The following is a 19,305-nucleotide window of genomic DNA, read 5'->3' as shown; positions in this document are numbered from 1 at the left end:
GAACTGTGCCAATTTTATTTTCAGTAGGGGCAATTAGTGTCAAATGCTTCACTGCATATCAAAATCATCCACCCCCTCCCCCTTGCCTTATTCAGCTGCTACCCATGTCTGAGCCAAAGCTGTAATGACTTCTGAAACAGAACTGCCGAACAGGATAAAACAAGAGGTGTAGGAAGGAACTGCAGATGCTGGTTTACACCGTAGACACAAAATGCTGGAGTAACTCAGCGGGACAGACAGCATCTGGATAAAAGGAATGGGTGACATTTTGAGTTGAGACCCTTCTACAGACTGAGAGTCAGGGGAGAGGGAGATATAGATATGGAAGGGTAAGGTGTGGAAACGAGAGGGAGACATTGAGATATGGATCTCTCATTTTCACACCTTACCCTTCCACATCTCTTTCTCCCTCTCCCCTGAATTTCAGTCTGAAGAAGGGTCTCGACCTGAAAAGTCACTTATAAAACAAGAGGTGATTGACACCACTTCCAACAACAGTTTTGATCACCACGCCCGTATAACGGCAGATCTACCCGTCCAAATAACCTCCAGCAGATGACAAGAGTTACAATAAAATCATCTAGCCAGTTTTTCCTTAATCACTAACAGTTATCAATACCAACAAATTAGTGGCTTACAGTAGTTAAATACCCAGCTTACCTAAATCCTTTGTGAAAGTTATAATCTAGCACTCTAGAAGTGAAATACTACAAAGAAACAGCTAAATGATTTCATTTCATCCTTCATGAGAATCAACACTTTGTTGACTTAACAGGACCATGTTTCATCATGTCAGTTTACAGGATTTTTGGTGGAATCACCAGGAAACATCACAGAGAATAATAAAGGACAAACATTTAGATATCCATAAAGTCACCAAATTATTTGCCAAGACTTAAATTTTAACCAACTTGCAAGTAATATTGATTTGCCTTGGCAAAGGGAGCCCTACTTTAAGTAATCTTCAAAGCAGTGCATCTTAAAGAGAATAAAGTTTGAGTTGCTCCTCCATGTCTCCTTCTGACATGTCACCAAAGACCTCCTTCCTTTCGCTCATTAACTTGAAAATGGCAGCCAGCTGATCTTGTTGAATTCTGGAACACAAAGTAGGAAGCACAAGTGAGCAGATTTGTACAGAATGGCACTAATTACATTTGCACCAATCGACTTAATGAACTATTAAGGTCGTCTACCAACTTAATTGATTAAATTGGTAGATTTTGCAATATGTCATTCGACAGGAAGTACTGCAGAAATCCAAGACAAGAAACAAGTCAACCTGAACTGCTTGCAAATTTATTGATTTAAAAAAAAGGAGTCGATTGCACAAATGATTTTTGGCCACTATTTACCTGCTGTAATCTTTGCACAAAATTTGCTGGCAGCCATCAAATAAACTGCATTGCAAGAAAAATTGAGATTAGACTTTAGACTTTAGACAAAAAGCGTGGAAATAGGCCCTTCAGCCCATCGAATCCATGCCGACCAGTGATCACTCCATACAGCAGCACCGTCCCACACATTAGGGACAATTTACAATATTTGCTGAAGCCAATTAACATACAAACCTTGTACGTCTTTGGAGTGTGGGAGGAAACCGGAGCACCCGGAGAAAACCCACGCGGTCACAGGGAGAACGTTCAAATTCCGTACAGACAGCGCCTGTTGTCAAGATTGAACCCAGGTCTCTGATGCTGTAAGGTAGCAACTGTACTGCTGTGAAAAAACTTGAAATGACTGCATTGCACAAATGATTTTTGATCACTATTTATATTCATCTTTGCACAAAACTTGCTGACAGCCGTTAAATAAGCTACATTGCAAGAAAAAAAGGAAATACTTGCATTAAACTCTGGTTCATTGGATTTAACACCTTATTGGAACCAAAGGTGGTTATCATTTTAATCCAGTGATAATTTAAATACCATGAATCCTTAAACTTTTTTAAATCAATTCCATAGATTTCCCACTTTTCAGTTGATACAGGACTCGATAAGGATGCGCACAGGCTAAGGTCACAGTCAATAATTTCCAAAGAACTGTGTTTCTCTGGAAACTCCAGACGTTCTCTGAAAACAAGCGACAACCAACAAAATACTTGTGCAGGCACAATAACAAGGGTAAAGCAGCGGCCAGTTTGTCAGATCTGCAAGATCCCACAATCTCACAGCTACAATGGTGTGGGCTTGCACATTGTATTGAGGTTCCGGAGTACCATTGTCACCCTCCACCATGATGTAGTTACAATGATGCGATTCACTCTCATGAAGGGCACATTAGGTTCCTAGAACACTTTTCTACACTCAAACAAGCACATCCAGTGATGCATTCAGCAGCATACCACCCCATGGGCTCACATACTTTGAGCACGATAGTTATTCTGCCCACGGTGATAGCAGAGGGGCCACTGGATCAGCCTGCCCATAGACTGGCAGTGAAACTCATGAAGCACGACAATACTGGACTTATTTACTTGGGTCAGGTCATGTATCCATCATGATTTGGCTTTCTTTCATTTCCAATAGCAACGTTTTGAGTAAACACAAGTGCAAATAGGCCGTTGAAGTTATAGAGTCACAGGCCCTTCAGCCCACTTTGTCCATGCTGCCCATGTTGCCATAAAGGGCTAGTTCTATTTGCCTGCATTTGGCCCATAGGCCTTTGAAAACTTCCAACCTATGCATTTAGTTTGGCAACATGCAGACTTGAATGATTGCTGTGGCTCAGAGAAAAGACCCTTGTGGGGAAAATTGTAGTTTTGTATTCATTCTGCACTCTTACTGTAATCCGACATTGAAGCCCATAGCAGAGTTGCTGCCTCACAGTACTAGAGACCCAGGTTCAATCCTGACCTTGGGTTCTGTCTTTGTGGAGTTTGCATGTTCTCCGTGACCACATGGGTTTCCTCCCACATCCCAAACACCTGCAGGTTTGTAGGTGAATTGTCCTATACATTGTGCCTAGTGTGAACAGATGATTGATGGTCAACGTGGACTTGGTGGGCCAAAGGCTCTGTTTCCATGCTGTATCTATAAACTAAACTGTAAACTATCAAGGTGTGTTTTGCATTTTAGATACTGCCCTTCCCAAATGAAATGCAATTTGTACCTCAAACCTACATTTAATCTTATGTTAGATTTAAAACAATGGAGAAGAGTTAGTCTTTCTCTCAATGGAAACAGCAACTCATTATTTGGACCAATTTTCACCTTGTGGAATTAGTCAGTTAAGGGGAAATGAGGATGTGAATGAAGCCACAACACATTAAAACATGTGCAATATTTAATTGGCTTGATTTACAATGTGGCAAGTCTTAATCCTTGATTGCTTCAGTAGTTCTTGATTTCCCAGGAAGAAACATAGCCACAACAATCAGGGACTGCTGGCTTAACAAGTATCATTTTATGATGAGCGTCCTGAACATTCATTCTCAGGATTCACTCCAACTTTGTATCCTTGGACAAAGAAGCATTGCTTTATAATGGACAGGGCCATCAGAGATCTTGACTGAAAGTTCAATGCAACCAAAACATTGATGGGATCTATACCTTCTTTTAGTTTTGGACTATTACCAATGCAAGGACCCAATTGTAACTATCACTATGGTAGCACAGCAGCAGAGTTGCTGCCATACAATGCCAGAGACCTGGGTTCAATCTGTGCAGAGTTTGTACATTCTCCTTCTGACCGTGTGGGTTTTCTCCAGGTGCCTAGGTTTGTTGGCCAATTGGCTTGGTAAAATTGTAAATTGTCCCCAGTGTGTAGGATAGCGTTAGTGTGCAGGGATCGCTGGTCGGTGCAGTCTCTGTGGGTCAAAGGGCACATTACCGCGCTCTATCTCCAAACTAAATTATTCCACAGCGTAATTCACTCAGCTAGCACCTGGCACTTTGACTTACTACAGCTGTGAGAAACATTAAAACCAAGCAGGTGATGTTATCACCAACATAATTACAGGATTAGATGGTAATGCTGTTACAAATTGGATACGAGATAACTACTGAAGCAAATGCTTTAGTTACCCAAAATTAGTGAAATGCTTTTCTTTATTAGCAAAAGATAACATCCCATTATTCTAAGAAAAAAAAAAACAATGAAACACTGGTAACCTTTGAAGACTTTATTAAACATCAAAAGTATTGACATGTAATAGATTAAGCAAATGTTGCCATTTCAGAATTACAAACGCAAGTTTTCAAAACTAGAACATTCAAAATAGTTATGTACTTCAACCCTGTAACAAAATTCTCCTTTTAAGCATAACCCAAACTTTTGCATTGGCGAGCAAAATAAAATGGCCGTCTTGTATTAGTTACAAAGATACAAGGCTGACTGTGATTAAATTTACCATTGTTTGATAATCTGCAATAGACCACAAATCAAAGCTGTGAATTATAAATGACTACAAAATAAATGCTTCCTATTATATTAGATTCTATTGCAACATCTATTACAGGATCTTTAACAGTATCGCCCTGGTCAGGACAAGCTGCATGGGTTTTTTGGCTTGTTGTCTGGCAAAGTTCAAGCCTCCAAGCCCTCAGATAATTCACGTTTAAGACTCCCAATCGGTTCTACTCTTCTGCTCTGCAAAAGAAGAAGAAATTAATTTGTGGGCACGTTAAATATTTTCTAATGTACAATAAAATGCTGAAAGTGTTAATTTTGCACAAAGCAGGTGAAACCCATAAATAATGTCTCTGCAAAGAGAAAATGCATGTTTGCAAGAATGGTTGGAGATTTTTTATCCTCCACATCATTAATAAAATTTAAACACCTCAAGCACCTGGTTTCAAACATATCAGCCATTTTCTGGTAGCTAAGGCAATGTCCAAGGTTTGTGCCAGTTTTGACAGTGAATCTCTGTGCCTGTTCAAACATTTATATTGCTCCCACAATTGTCACTGTATTTTAGTTCAAAGGCTGAAACTTTAAAATGTTGACCAGTTCAAGGCATAGAGAGAGACGAGAGGCAATTTAATTGGCTAAATGTTCAACTACAATATCGCTGTAAATAGACACGAAACCTGCCAGATAGAGTCCTGTGCTTGGTGTTAATACCAACACCTTGGCTGCGATTTTATATAAAAGCACAAAAATATTAAAAAGCCAAATGTGCTCAAATAGTTTTGCCCCCAGTTTCTAAACAAGTAAAGCATACATTTGAAAATGAAAAGCAAAATTTGCAGATGCTGAAAATCCAAAATATAAAACATTGCTGGAAGGACTCGGGTCTGTCAGCAGGTTTCTGGTTAATGACATTTCAGAACAGACAACTCGAGAAGGTGACTGCCCTCAAACCCTAACCGTTCCTCTCCACTGGCGCACCAAGTATTTCACATATTCAATTTTATTATGAGCCAAGTGTTTCCTGATTAACAAAATGCAATAAATGGAGATATGGGAAAGCAAATTGCCCAAAATACTCAGAGCAGGTCCAAAATTTCCAGCAACTCTTGTACTTCATGTAATGAAGAGATTTGGCATTGCTATTTTTACATAAAGTTTTATGGTTATCTTGTAAAGAATGAACTTTTGCAGTTTGGATGGAAAAAAATTGGATTTTACTCAAGGACAATAATTTACTCAGACAGTGAAGAGTACCTCCAAGCCTAGATCAAAGGCTTGGTACTGCAGCATGCATGTGTTTGAAATTAGATTTTAAGACACTCAAACTTCTGAAACCCCCCCTTGCATAACTGCTTCAGGAGCAGTTCCATTTGAAAGGAACCTGCAAGTTTAATATTCTTCAGACCCAAATAATTTATTTTTAGGTTTGGTATTCTAGTCAGCTCAAACTAGTGTATGGGGACAGAGAGAAGACAGTGTTGGAGTGACTCAGTGAGTCAGGCAGCTTCCCTGGGGAACAGACAGCAGTCTTAATCAGAATCAAACCCGGGTCTCTGGCGCTGTAAGGCAGCAACTCTACTTCTGCACCATCCCAACTTGAGTTCTCCATTTCAGAAGTCACCAGTAAAAACACAAACCTCTAACTGCGTCTCATTAACAGATATGCTTTAGAAGTTCAAACCCATTCATAAAGCAGGAAAAAAAAGCAGTGTATTAAAAACCTGGACTTACCAGAGACTGTGTCCTAGCCCATGCAGCAGTATGTGTGTGGGGGGGGGGGGGGGGGGGGAGGGATGCAGAGACAGTTCCCCGCAAGTGCAGAGGAAACAATGTTGAGACAGATGCAGGGAGAACGAATTAAAGGCAAGGAGAATGCAGCACGAATATGGAACGTGATCTTCAAGTCAACCGTTTCCCAGTAGTCAAGTGGCAGTTAGTTCGGGAAAAACGAAACTTACAAACCCAAATTAGTCATGCTGTAATGAAATATACACTAATACCTTCAGGCTTCAAAAGTGACACCAAGTCAGTAAGGTGAATCAATGACTACACTTGTAGGAACAAGAATATCGGATGCTGGTTAATACATAAGAGGACACAGTGTTGGAATAATTCAGCAGGTGAAGCAGCATCTCTGGAGAACATGAAGTGGTGACGCTTCTAGTCAGGACCCTTCAGTCTGAAGGGTCTCAACCCAAAATGTCACCTATTGATGTTCTCCAAAGATGCTTCCTGACCCGCTGAGTTATTCCAGCACTATGTGTCCTTCAGTGATTACACTTCATTAGTTAAAATGTCAGTGGGTTAATCGTGAAATTTCCCAGTGGTGTCAAGAGTTGTCATTCAGAAGATATTTCAGAACTCACCAGGAAACCTACAAATCCACTAATGCCTCATGAACAAAAATTATACCTCAGAAGAAGCACGTCCACCTAATCCACCATTTTATTTGAGCTGCTTTCCACACGGACAAAGATTCAGTGAGCAGTGTTGAAAGTCAGCGTCACGAAAGTGATATTCAATTCATTCACAAATTTCTGTGGTCTCGCATCACGCCTCGGCAAGGCCACCAGCATAATCAAGGACCACTCATCCCAGTCACTCCCTCTTCTCCCCTCTCCCATCAGATGTGTGAAAATGCATGCCTCCAGATTGAGGGACAGTTTCGTCCCAGCTGTTATCATGCAATTGAACCATCCAATCAACAACTAGAGAGCGAGTCTGAGCTACCATCTACCTCACTGGAGACCTTCGGACTGACTTTATTCAGACTTCATTTTGCACTAAATGTTTTTCCCTTTACACTGGATGGCTTGATTATAATCGTTTATAGTCTTTCCGCTGACTGGTTCGCATGCAACAAAAAGCCTTTCACTGTACCTTGGTATGCTTCACAGTAACCTAAACTAAATTTTAAAGGGAAAAAAACAGGAGCACAAAAAACAAGCTGAAGCTAATCAGATTTGCAGTTGACTCACGAGAGATTTGCATCACCCCATGGAGCATACACACAGCATTTCAATTCTGCTCCAAGTTGCTCAGCTGCAGTAAGTAGACAGCTTCAGTGTCTGCTGGTGCAAGGTTAAAGGACAAGCGCCTGTCTTTAATGTACTCTGGCGCATTTGCTATTCAAACTGGGCTGCACCAGGAATTAGTGATAAAAGGTGCAATTATATAACTCGATGGATTGGTCACATAATTCATGTTGACTGCCTCAACTGCAGTAAATCAGAATAGCATGTCGCTTCAGATAGGACTAAATCGTTTTTACATGGGTCCATCGATTAATTTCCTACTCAAAATCATTATAGAATGGTGCGGCACAGTGGTAGAGATGCTGCCTTACAGCGCCAGAGACCCAGAGACAGATCCTGACTACAGATGCTGTCTGTATGAAGTTTGTACATTCTCCTTGTGGCCGAGTAGGTTTTCTCCAGGTGCTCTGGTTTCCTCCCACACTCCAAAGACATTCAGGTTTGCAGGTTAAATGGTTTCTGTAAATTCTCCCTAGTGTGTAGGATAGTGCTGGTGTATTCGATGATCAGCATGGACTTGATGGGCCAAAGGGCCTGTTTCCGCACTGCACCTCTAAAGTCTAAAAATAGACTTCACCACCAATCCTCAGAATATTATATCCTCATATCTTTCCCTTGTGGAAGTCAGACAGCTCCACGTATTTATAACAGCAACACAATCTTGGCATCTGCAGCTCATTTCCTCCCCCCAAAATGAGCATCTGAAATTGTGCAGAGTTACACATCATTTTTTGTACAGAACTGCACTGAACTACTTCCTTTATGAATCCCTGTAGAGTCACGGCTGCCAAGAAAATTATGTAAATTGACTAGACGCTGCTTTTGAAAAGATTGACTGCAGCTGGAAGCGGAGATCTCTGAACCATAAACACATTTCAAATTCCATGTGTTCAACGTTTTGCCCCAAGGATGACAGTGACAGAAACATTACCATCAACCTGGATTTCTACAGCAATATTTATTCAATCCTTTCACTCTTTTCCGCTCTGTCGTGTTCTTTTTCCGAGGTAAAAATTAAAGTCACGCAGGCCAGTTCAAGAACTCGATGGTTGTAGGAAATTGTCCTGAACCTGGTGGCGTGAGACTTCAGGCTTCTGCACCTCCTGGCTGATGGTTTTCTTGGCTCTTCACAGGTGCTGGTGTGAAAATGGGCCATTAAATCCACCAAGTCCACACTGACCAAGCATCCATTCGCACTAATCCCACGTTTTAATTTTCTGCTCATTCACCTTAAATTCACAGATTCAACCAATTAATAATAGCACAATTTTTTTTTTCAAATTAGAGATACAGCATAAAAACAGGCCCTTTGACCCAGAGTCAGTGCCAACCAGTAATCATCCGAACATCAGTTCTATCCTCCACACAAGGGATGATATAGAAAAACCAATTAACCTACAAGCCCGTACGTCCTTGAAGTGTGGGAGGAAACCTGAGCACTCGGAGAAAACCCACAAGGTCACAGGGCGAACGTAAAAACAGCACCCATAATCAGGATCAAACCCGGGTCTCTGGCACTGGAAGGCAGCAACTCCACTGCTGCGCCACTGTGTTGCCCTAAAATGTATTGGAATTTGCTCTAAAGCAGCAAAGAACTACATATCCTGAAGCATGTGGACCTTAGTTACAAAGGTGGTGTTGGTTCAGAGTTCCAAACTCAGTACTCAGGAAAATTTAATGATACAAACCCAGGCTCCACGCCAAATTATACAAGCAAGTAAACAAGAATTTCCGAGGAGCCTTTCAGTATAAGAAATTTTCAGCAAGCTCACCAGACATACAGATTAAAACACATCAGGCAGCACTTAAGTGAAAAGACTAGGCAATGTTTGGGAATCTGCAAACAGTGTAGAACCAAGTTACCATTTATCATTGAGGATAGAAAGGATACAAAAGATACCTGATGTTATATAGCAGATGATTTTTGTTTGGGTAAAGAGAAACATCTGATAGAGAGTGCAAGCCAACAAATGAAGCAATAGACTTAAGTAAAGTTGATTTTCTACAAATTCAAAATGAAGGAACTCTTATCCAGACTAGGCCTAGGATAGCAGAAACACAGAACTGCAGGTGCTGGTTGATACCAAAGATAGAGGCAAAACTCTGCACCGACTCAGCGGTCATACCACATCTATGGAGAAAAAGGATGAGTGATGTTTCAGGTTGGGACCATTCCTCAGACTGAAGAAGGTTCCCGACCTGAAACATCACCCATTATTTTTCTTCCAGGGATGCTGCCTGACCCACTGAGTTACACCAGCATTTTGTGTCTAGCTGTGGGTGACATGTGGCAGAAATTCTGCCCCAACTCCAGCAAACATGATTGAATTCGGACTTCAGGGTCTGGTGCATTCGCTGATTGTACGTTTTCTCCAGATACTTTACCTTCCTTCTACAGTGCACAACTAGGAGTTTGCAGGCTATTTTGTTATCCTACAGATTCTCGTAAGGTAGACGCGTGGTAGAGAATTTAGGAGTTGGTGCAGATGAACAGAAAAGGGAATAGTATCAATGAATGCTTGGTCAGTGGGGACAACAACCCTTATCCCCCACTATGACTCAAGCAGAGACAAAAACACCATCAGTCAGGAGGTATAGAAACTTGAAGTTCCACACCACCAGGATCAGAAACAGTTACTTTTCCACAACTGCCAGGTTCTTGAACAACCCTAAGCCCACCTCAGAAACAGAACACAACGGACCAGTTCTTGCACTACCACGGACTGCTTTTCCAATTATGTTTTGCATTTGTCTTTTCTTGCAAAGTCTTGAGTATGCATGTACAATTTGTATAGGAAGGAACTGCAGATGCTGATTTATACCCAAGATAGAGAGTGCTGGAGTAACGCAACAGGTCAGGCAGCATCACTGGAGGAAAGGAACAGGTGATGTTTTGGGTCGTAACCCTTCTTCAGACTATTATGTGCGTGTTGCCAGAATTAATGGTGCTTTTATCATCACATGTGCAAAGTGCCAACAGTGAAATTCTTTTTCATTCAAACAGTTAAGTAGAATATTGCAATACACACAATTCTTGATTAACAAGTGCACAGAAATGGTCTACTGAGCCCACATGCACGAGAGGCCATGGTTTGGCATCGTTTACAAAGTCCATGCTGTGCCTATGATGCTGTTGCATTCTTCCAACATCCCACTACATTCATGCACATGCCAATAACCCGAGTCATTCAATCTCTCTCTGCATGTTAGCACAGCCCATGAGAAAGAGCTTAGTTTCTCTGTGCCGCTCTAAATGGATTGGGTAAACTCTGCTGCAGTGCGTGTTGGACAATTTAATCCATGACATTTAAAAATGACTATATTTGTGAATTAATCTATAATGCCGTGGATATTTGGGAAGGAGAAACAGTCAAGGTCTAATATCCTAGAACCTTGCATGGCAGTGGCGCACGGGTAGAGTTGCTGCCTTACAGCGCCAGAGACCTAGGTTTGATCATGAACCTAGGTGCTGTCTGTGCAAAGTTTGTGTGTACTCCTTGTGACCACATGGGTTTTCTCTTGGTGTGCTGGCTTCCTCTCACAGTCCAAAGACATGCAGGTTTGTTGTTGGTTGATTGGCTTTGTCCCTAGTGATTAGGGCAGTGCTAGTGTACGAGGATCGTTGGTCAGCCTGGACTTGGTGGGCCAAAGAACCTGTTTCCATGCTGTATCTCTAAACTAAACCTTCATTACAAGTGGCTTGGAAGCCAAAGGTGAAAGAGCAAAGTTAGTAATTCTGATAGGCTGAAGCCAAGGTTGCCAGGTTACAGATGCATGCCAGATTTATGAGCGCTGTTAAAGATAATGGATAAATTGGAAATAGCCAGCAGATAAATGTGTCTGTGTATTGATTGTAAGAGTCAGCATGGAAATAGGCACTTCAGCCCACGCCGATCATTGACCACCTGTTCACACTAGTTCTATGTTATCCCACTTTCTCATCCATTCCCAACACACCTGGGGCAGTTTACAGAGGCCAATTAACTTACAAACCCGTGCATCTTCAGGATGCGGGAGGAAACTGGAGCACACGTGCAATCTCCACACAGACAACAGGCGGTCAAGATCGAACCCTGGTCTCTGGCGCTGTGAGGCAGCAGCTCTACCAGCTGTACCACTGTGTTGCCCTTGTAGAAACAGTTAATACTACCCATTGATAAGATTGAGGCAGAACTGGCCAGCAACAATGCAAACAGGAAGGGCAACAAAAATTGTTTGATTCGTTATCTAGTCCGGATGAGTGCAAAGTGCAATTGTTCAATGCCAATTCCGAGCAGCCCTGAAAACCACTGCAAAACTTCAAGAAAAGCAAGAGGTGACAGAACACTTACCTCCCTTATGTACAAAGGGTCACATTTACACATGCCTTTACTATTTCAAAGGCATGTCAGGAGGTTTCAAGTTTTACCTTTAAAAACATGCACACGTGGAAAGATAGGCAAGCCACTTAAAACAAAACACAGTACAAATATGAGCCAAAGGTTAATTTGAACCAGAATACTTAATGTTGAAGCTATTGCTTCTGGTTAGTTGAGTAATTCTTGAATAATGAAAGGCCTAGATAGAGTGGATGTGGGGAAGGTGTTTCCAGTAATGGGTGAGTCTCAGACCAGAGGGCACAGCCTCAGAATAAAGAGACATGCCTTTAGAATGAAGATGGAGAGGAATTTTAGCCGGAGTGTGGCAAATCTGGAAATCATTGTCACAGACGACGTTGGAGGCTAAATCATTGGGTATTTTTAAAACGGAGATTGATAGGTTCTTGATTATAATGGTGTCAAGGGTTACAAGGCAGGAGAATGGGGATAACCAGTAAAATGTTCAGCCATGTCTGAATGCGGAGCAGACACGATGGACTGAATGGCTTAATTTGTTCCCATGTCTTCTGATCTTATCATGCACATCTTGGAAACCATGGAGTCTTGAGTTTAACGGTCACTAGTGAATGGCTAGATTAAATGAAGATAATTGGTGTAATTTCTTTAAACAACTTAAAATCTCCTTTGGCCCCAGAGAAGACTAATTCATTTTATTGTGCAATCTTATTAAACAAAATTCAGACAACAATCCATTCAAAGTTCATAGCGGGCAGAGCTAAAGTGCTTTAAAAAGTGAGCTCGTTAACCAATATTTTCAAAAAGGCTTGGTTTAAGTTAACATATTGCTGCCTAATTTTAAACAATGTTACTTGTTTAACTTTGAACAAAGGCCTGGATAGAGAGGATGTGGAGAGGATGGTCCACTAGTGGGAGAGTCTAGTACCAGAGGCCATAGCCTCAGAATGAAGGGATGTATCTTTAGAAAGGAGACAAGGAGGAACTTCTTTAGTCAGAGGATGGTGAATCTGTGGAATTCATTGCTGAAGGCGATTGTGAAGGCCAAGTCAATGGATATTTTTCAGGCAGAGATTGACAGATTCTTGGTTAGTACAGATATCAGGAGTTATGGGGAGAAGACAGGAGAATAGGGTTGAGAGGGAAAGATAGATGAGCCATGGAATAGACTTTGTGGGCAAATGGCCTCATTCTGCTCCTATAACTTATGGACATATTTCTTGAAAAATGTAGTTTTTAATATTTGGTGGTATTCCAGTACATTGCAGATATATACACTATACATTTAAAAAAATCACTCAAAGCTTAGCCTGGTTACAGATGAGAAGACGGCTAGGCAGGCAAATGGCTCCAAATACAAGCTCTCCTCATTGTGCATACTGGGAAACATTTGCAATTTAAAACTGGATTTCTTGGAACGTTAAATACAAGTTCTCACATTTATATTCACTGTTTGCTCCCTCAAGTACTTCACTGGAGTGTTGTTTTCCACCAAGTACTGTATTCAGTAAGTCCCCGCAAGTGGAAATAAAGATTATTCATCCAACAACTCCTGCAGCAAGTCTTCACAATACAGCTAAAATTACTGGATTACAGACAGCCAGGTTCTCAGCAAGTTTGGGGAAGGAAAAAAAAATCACTCAACTGCATCTTTCTACAACTGAAATACAGCTCGTTAGTGTGTTCAATAAATAGATCAGCTGTGGTGTGAAACCTTAAGACAACTTGCCGAGAAAGTGATCAAGAGCAGACAAACCTGCTGGAGATAGCATGCAATGATATTTTTTATAGAGCATGGAAACAGGTCCTTCGAAACCAAGCCCATGCTAACCAATAATCACCCATTGATAGTAGCTCTACATTATCACACTTTTTCCTGTCCACTCCCTACACATTAGGAGCAATCTTAGAGACTAATTAACGTCGTGACTTTTCTTAGAATACCAAGTCTAAATGTTTAAGCCCCGTCTGTTATAAGTATCTACTAGTACCTGCACTTGGGAGATTTTACTGGATCAGGCTCCATTTCAGAGACTAATTCATTTCACCACCATAGTCGCTTTTCTGAATTAGTTTACTGTGAATAATCACTATTTTGAGAGACCACCCTTCCCAACCTAGGAGATACTTCCAAGTAGTGAAGCAGTACAAGAGTTATATTTTAATGCATATTTAATTCCGGAGTCATTTCTACAGAGGTTTAATTTTAACTCATGATTTCCAAATCATGAGTGCAATACTAGAACATATTAACGAGTTGCAGATGAACAAATTGACTGTTGAGGTCAGAGGATGAGGAGCGGATTCTGTATCCTTTAACTCTTGACCACACTCACTAACATCTAACTGTTTATCTACTAGTTGAAATCTGTAGATGCCTTTTGCAACTACATTGATAAGGCCATGGCGATCCAACCAAGTCAATACAGGTCCTATCACAATCTTGATTATGGTTACTGCACACCCTACGGTTTCTCTTTCTAAAAAAAAAAAACGTTTTCACCCAGAGTTGTGAATTTGTGGAATTCTCTGCCACAGAAGGCAGTAGAGGCCAATTTACTGGATGAATTTAAAAGAGAGTTAGATTGAGCTCTAGGGGCCAGTGGAATCAAGGGATATGGGGAGAAGGCAGGCACGGATTACTGATTGTGGATGATCAGCCATGATCACAATGAATGGCGATGCTGGCTCGAAGGGCCAAATGGCCTCCTCCTGCACCTATTTTCTATGTTTATGTTTCTATGTTCTGGGAAAGAGTATGTCAAGCCCTTTAGGTAATTATGGCCAGGATTGTTTCTCTAGATCATGTCACGATAATGGGCAATGTGTACTGGCTAGAAGATATCGTTAATCTTCTAGCCACAACACTCAGATCAAGGTTCATGGCCTTCACGTACTTTGTTCTGACACATGTCTGTGCACCACTGATATGGTTGAGGAGATGCATCACTTTGCAAATTGTGGCAAAGCAGCAGTGGGTCCGACAGAAATATTCAAAGTATGCAAAACACAATTTTGTACCACAATGAAACCACAAGCCTTCAGTTAATAGGAGATAATGTGCTTGGTTCTTTTTTTCAATTACTGTCTTGTTCAAGAAAATGGGGAAAAATGCTAGTCAAAAGCTAGTACTTTTCTCACATTAAAGAAAAATTGGAACCAAGCAGAAGGCAGGTGGTAAATAAAGGGATTGAGTACTGGTGTTCAAGTCGCAAGCTTTCAAATCCATGATTGTAAAGAATGCCATTAATCAGAAGATCGATCCAGAGAGCAAGATCAGAGATTGCTATGACCTTAAACTGAACAGATCAAGCAGTCAAATGGTCAAGATAGACAAAGCGCTGGAGTAACCTCAGCAGGTCAGGCAACATCTCTGGAGAAAAAGGATGGGTCTGAACCCTTCTTCAATCAAATGGTCAACTTCACCATTAGTGAGTTACAAGCCAACAGCTTTATTTCTATCACAATGAGACAAATGCAACCATAAAGTCAAACAGCAGTGAAACAAATACCTTGCATTAAATAGCTCAATTTATAAGAAATAAGCTTGAACATAAAAAAGCATGCCACAAATATGCTTACGCAATTGCAGCCAAAACAAGGCCAGTTAGGGAACTGGTCACATTCTAACCTCAATCGTGAGCTGGTGCATGTTTGGTTGGGGAATGGAGGCAGAGGTGTATGTGCACTGTACGGGGTGGGAAAGGACAAAACTGGAAAGAAAAAGTAGATGCAAGAGTTAAAAATCAAACAAACATTGCTTTGTAGGTTAATCGTCTTTTGTAAATCGTATACTGTGTGTAGTCTCGTGCTAGTGCACCAGGTGATCTCTAAAGTCTACTGGAATATGGAATGAATTTGGCATTTGTACAAAAGGAAGACTGAATTGGAAGTACTGGTGAAGGCAAGTTAAAGGCAACACAAATACTACAGGAGGTGGGCTAGCAACGAGGAACATCCCCACAGATACCTGCCACATTACATTTAGCCAACATGTACAAGGAATTTTAGTTCCCATTAAACATCCACACAATTACAATGGATTGGACCTTTTAAAGCTTGCATTGAATGGTCATTTGCATGAATAGGGTTCAGGCTTAACTACCATTTGTTATTTTTCATTGAACCTTTACAGATTTAGATTTTCTGTTCATTTGTGACCAGTTAATACAGGTTTAAAAAGGTTCAGATAAACAGGGTTAAGTTACAAGGCAGGCAATAGTTCAGGAATAACAGACAGGGGGAATGTTATGATGTGGAGGACTAACATGCAAGGGGCATACTGAAAATAGACAAGCCTTACCAAAACACCGTTACACAAATTGTCATCGGGCCTAGAACCTAGACGGAGGTGAGGTCAGGGGTTAACTCAACCCTGCAATGAAAGGTTAGGAATAAAGATTGGCAAAGCTCAAAAGAAAAAGCAGCACAGCAAAGTTAAATACAAGTAAAACCAATAATGGCTCTAACATTCAATAACAGAAGCAACATTGAGCGCAAAAAGTAAAGCAACCTAAGAACAGCAGTGGCATTTATACATTATAAAGCCAAATGGAGCTATTTTGATCTAGAAATGCAAGCTAAAAATCAATGGGAGCTGTATCAGCAAGCAAATGGTACTTTCCAGTAATTGATATTTCAATGAGGTTGGGAAAAGCATTCATTAATCTTTAAAGCTCTATGCCGATATCGCCAACACTTGCAACACAAAACCAAATCAAAAGCAACCGTCATGATTTAAATCAGTTCAATCGTCTAATCAGCAATGTCAAAATGTGCATCAATGGCACTAATGGTGAAGTTAGAATGATTCTCAACTGTCCAAGTTGGCATTGGTTGGCAAGAGAAAAGTCAGACTATCTGCTGAGGTTTCAAGTGCCTGCACAATTTCAGATACAAAGTCAAATAGCAACGTGACTGCTACGTCAGGCCCTCAGTGTTTCTGTTCAGTAAGTTCTCAAGCACCTTTCACTTCTTTTAGACAGTCCCTTGTGACCAATAGATAAATACCAGGAGCTAATTTGGTAAAGCCACAGTCTGGATGGCTAACCCATTTTTGTTGGAGTTAGTATTTTTAAGATTGTGTGGGTAAACTGTCTCTAATTAGTGACTCTACCCACATGTCATGCAGAGGATAAATTGTGTTCAACTCAAGTGCTGCACATCCACTGAATTGGCTGAATACAGTGTATTTTGGATAATATAGCTAGGCTTGATGTCATGGTTGAGATCTACAAGCAAGCCTAAGGGGAGCCGGAAGTGCACTGCAATTTTAAGGACATTTACTATACTGCCCAACATCAACTAATAAAAGTCCCGATAAATCAGAGCCAGAGTCATACAGTGTGGAAACAGGGCTTTCAGCCCAACATGTCAATAGACAATAGACAATAGGTGCAGGAGTAGGCCACTCGGCCCTTCGAGCCAGCACCACCATTCAATGTGATCATGGCTGATCATTCTCAATCAGTATCCAGTTCCTGCCTTCTCCCCATACCCCCTGACTCCGCTATCCTTAAGAGTTCTATCTAGCTTTCTCTTGAATGCATTCAGAGAATTGGCCTCCACTGCCTTCTGAGGCAGAGAATTCCACAGATCTACACTAGTCACACCTGCCCATATGCCTCCAAACCCGTCCTATCCATGTACCTGAATATGTTTCTTAAACATTGTGATAGCACCTGCCTGCCTCCTCCGGCAGCTTATTCCATACACCCACCCCCTTTTTGTGAAAAGGTTACCCATCAGGTTCCTATTAATTCTCTCCTCTTCTTCCCCCCCCCCCCAACTATTTTTTCCAACTTACAAAATAGGCATAAGGATGTCTCTACAAACATCCTTAAGCCTATTTTCTACATAATAAAATCTGATGGTTACCCAGAATGGCCTGCACATACCTTCAATTGCATGGTCTGTCACACATACCGATGAACTTTACTCCATCTCCATTTCACACTGCCTCAGGAAAGCAGCCAACATAATCAAATACCTTTCCCATCCATTCATTCCTCCTGCTCCCATTCAGTAGAAAATACAGAAGTTTGAAAGCGTGCACCACCAGACTCAGGAACAGCTTATTTGCCTCTTCTCCTGGCAAGCCACGGCCACATCCCAATAACAGGCCTCGCTCTCCTGCCTTGGAACCAGGAACCCGCCTGGCGAGGGAAATTGCCGAGCCCAGCCCTTGAAGACCGAGAATCGGGGAGAAGAATGGAGGGCAACGGCAACAGATGCTAGACGAAAGGCTTGGTAAGAAGAACTGAGGGTCTTAACTTCCATGCCCTCAAGGTTGGCTGTGAGAGGTGCCCCCCGGGGAACAAGGCCTGAAGTGAGTGTGGGAGAGGGACTACTGGAATGGAGGCAATGGCTGGGACGGGCCTTTGTGGCCAGCTGCAACTGGGACTGTAAAATGGCGACTATTACATATGGATTCAGTGGACTGTTCTGTACTACCTGGGGAATTATGCTCATGTATGGTGGTAGTCTTGCTGATCTATATGCAAAAAAGTATTTCAATGTACCTTGGTATAAGTAATAAAGAAACAATTGAACCATCATCAGGCTTCTGACCCATCCATACACAATGGGTCAAAGGTACTTTATTGTCATATGTACCTAGGTGCAGCATAACTCCTTTTTGGATGGTTCAGCAAAAAAAATCTCACTATACATAAACAATCATACACAAGTATAAGAATAGTAGATTACAGAGGCAGTACACAAGAATCATCACATTTACAGCACCATCTTGTATTATTCAAGTTGAAAGGTGTGAAAAATGTTAATAGTCTTAACTTGGTCATAAAGGCCCATTGGCGGCACTGGGTCGGAGTTGCAAGTTCAGCCTGGCCGGATGATATTGTCGATCCCCTTCAATGCTGCTCTGCCGCTGCAGGCAGTGTTCGTTCCGCATGCTTGCCCGACCTCTGTGGGGCCTCCAGAGGCACCCGATCTACACGATCCCATGGCTGCTGTAGGGCCTCCAGTGGCCCACTCCACCAACACCGTCCCCAAATCTACCGTCCCCTCAGCTTCCACTGCCCAATTTGCCTCCACCCAATCAGGGATATCAGACTGTGACACTACAGAACTGATGTGCTATAACGCCGACAACTAATTTGGTACTTTGCATCTCTTCACCCCTACTTTGATCTAACCTGCTGGAGTTTGACTTTATTGTATTCATGTATGGTATATCCTATTGCATAGCATGCAAAAAAAAGCTTTTCACTGTACCTCTGGACATGTGACAATAATAAAACTAAACAACTAATCTGCCATGTTGGAGCAAGCGTTCAGACTTTACAGCGCAGAAACAGGCCCTTCAGCCCACCGAGTCCGTGCTGAACATTGATCCCCGCACACTAGCACTATCCTCTTCACGAGGGACAATTTTACCAAAGCCAATTAACCAACAAACCTGCAAGTCTTTGGAATGTGGGACTAAACCAGAGCACCTAGAAAAAAGTCACAGGGAGAACATACAAACTGTGTACAGACAGCACCCGTAGTCAGGGTTGAACCCGGGTCTCTGGGGTTGTAAGGGAGCAACTCTACAGCTGCTCCACTTTGCCACCCATATCATT

The 19,305-nt window shown here is 41.7% G+C and overlaps 1 protein-coding gene across 5 annotated transcripts in view; it reads right to left on the bottom strand.

The window, feature by feature from the left end:
- Positions 1-436: 436 nt before the first annotated feature.
- LOC144594492 (uncharacterized) overlaps positions 437-19,305 on the bottom strand; it is a 78,746-nt gene continuing 59,877 nt past the window's right edge. The window contains exons 4-5 of one of the 5 annotated variants that reach the window (XM_078401056.1): positions 16,023-16,094; positions 4,115-4,587 (exon numbers count right to left, since the gene is read on the bottom strand). In XM_078401056.1, coding sequence (XP_078257182.1) covers positions 16,061-16,094 — 34 coding nt within the window. In that variant the 3' untranslated portion in view covers positions 4,115-4,587; positions 16,023-16,060. Of the gene's footprint in view, positions 1,095-4,114; positions 4,588-16,022; positions 16,095-19,305 lie in introns of those variants that run through there. The other 4 variants (XM_078401057.1, XM_078401054.1, XM_078401055.1 and 1 more) reach the window with 4 other exon arrangements.

This window comes from Rhinoraja longicauda, chromosome 6 (genome assembly GCF_053455715.1).
Source record: "Rhinoraja longicauda isolate Sanriku21f chromosome 6, sRhiLon1.1, whole genome shotgun sequence".
Lineage (NCBI taxonomy): Eukaryota > Metazoa > Chordata > Chondrichthyes > Rajiformes > Arhynchobatidae > Rhinoraja > Rhinoraja longicauda.
This window is presented reverse-complemented; position numbering and strand designations above follow the sequence as displayed.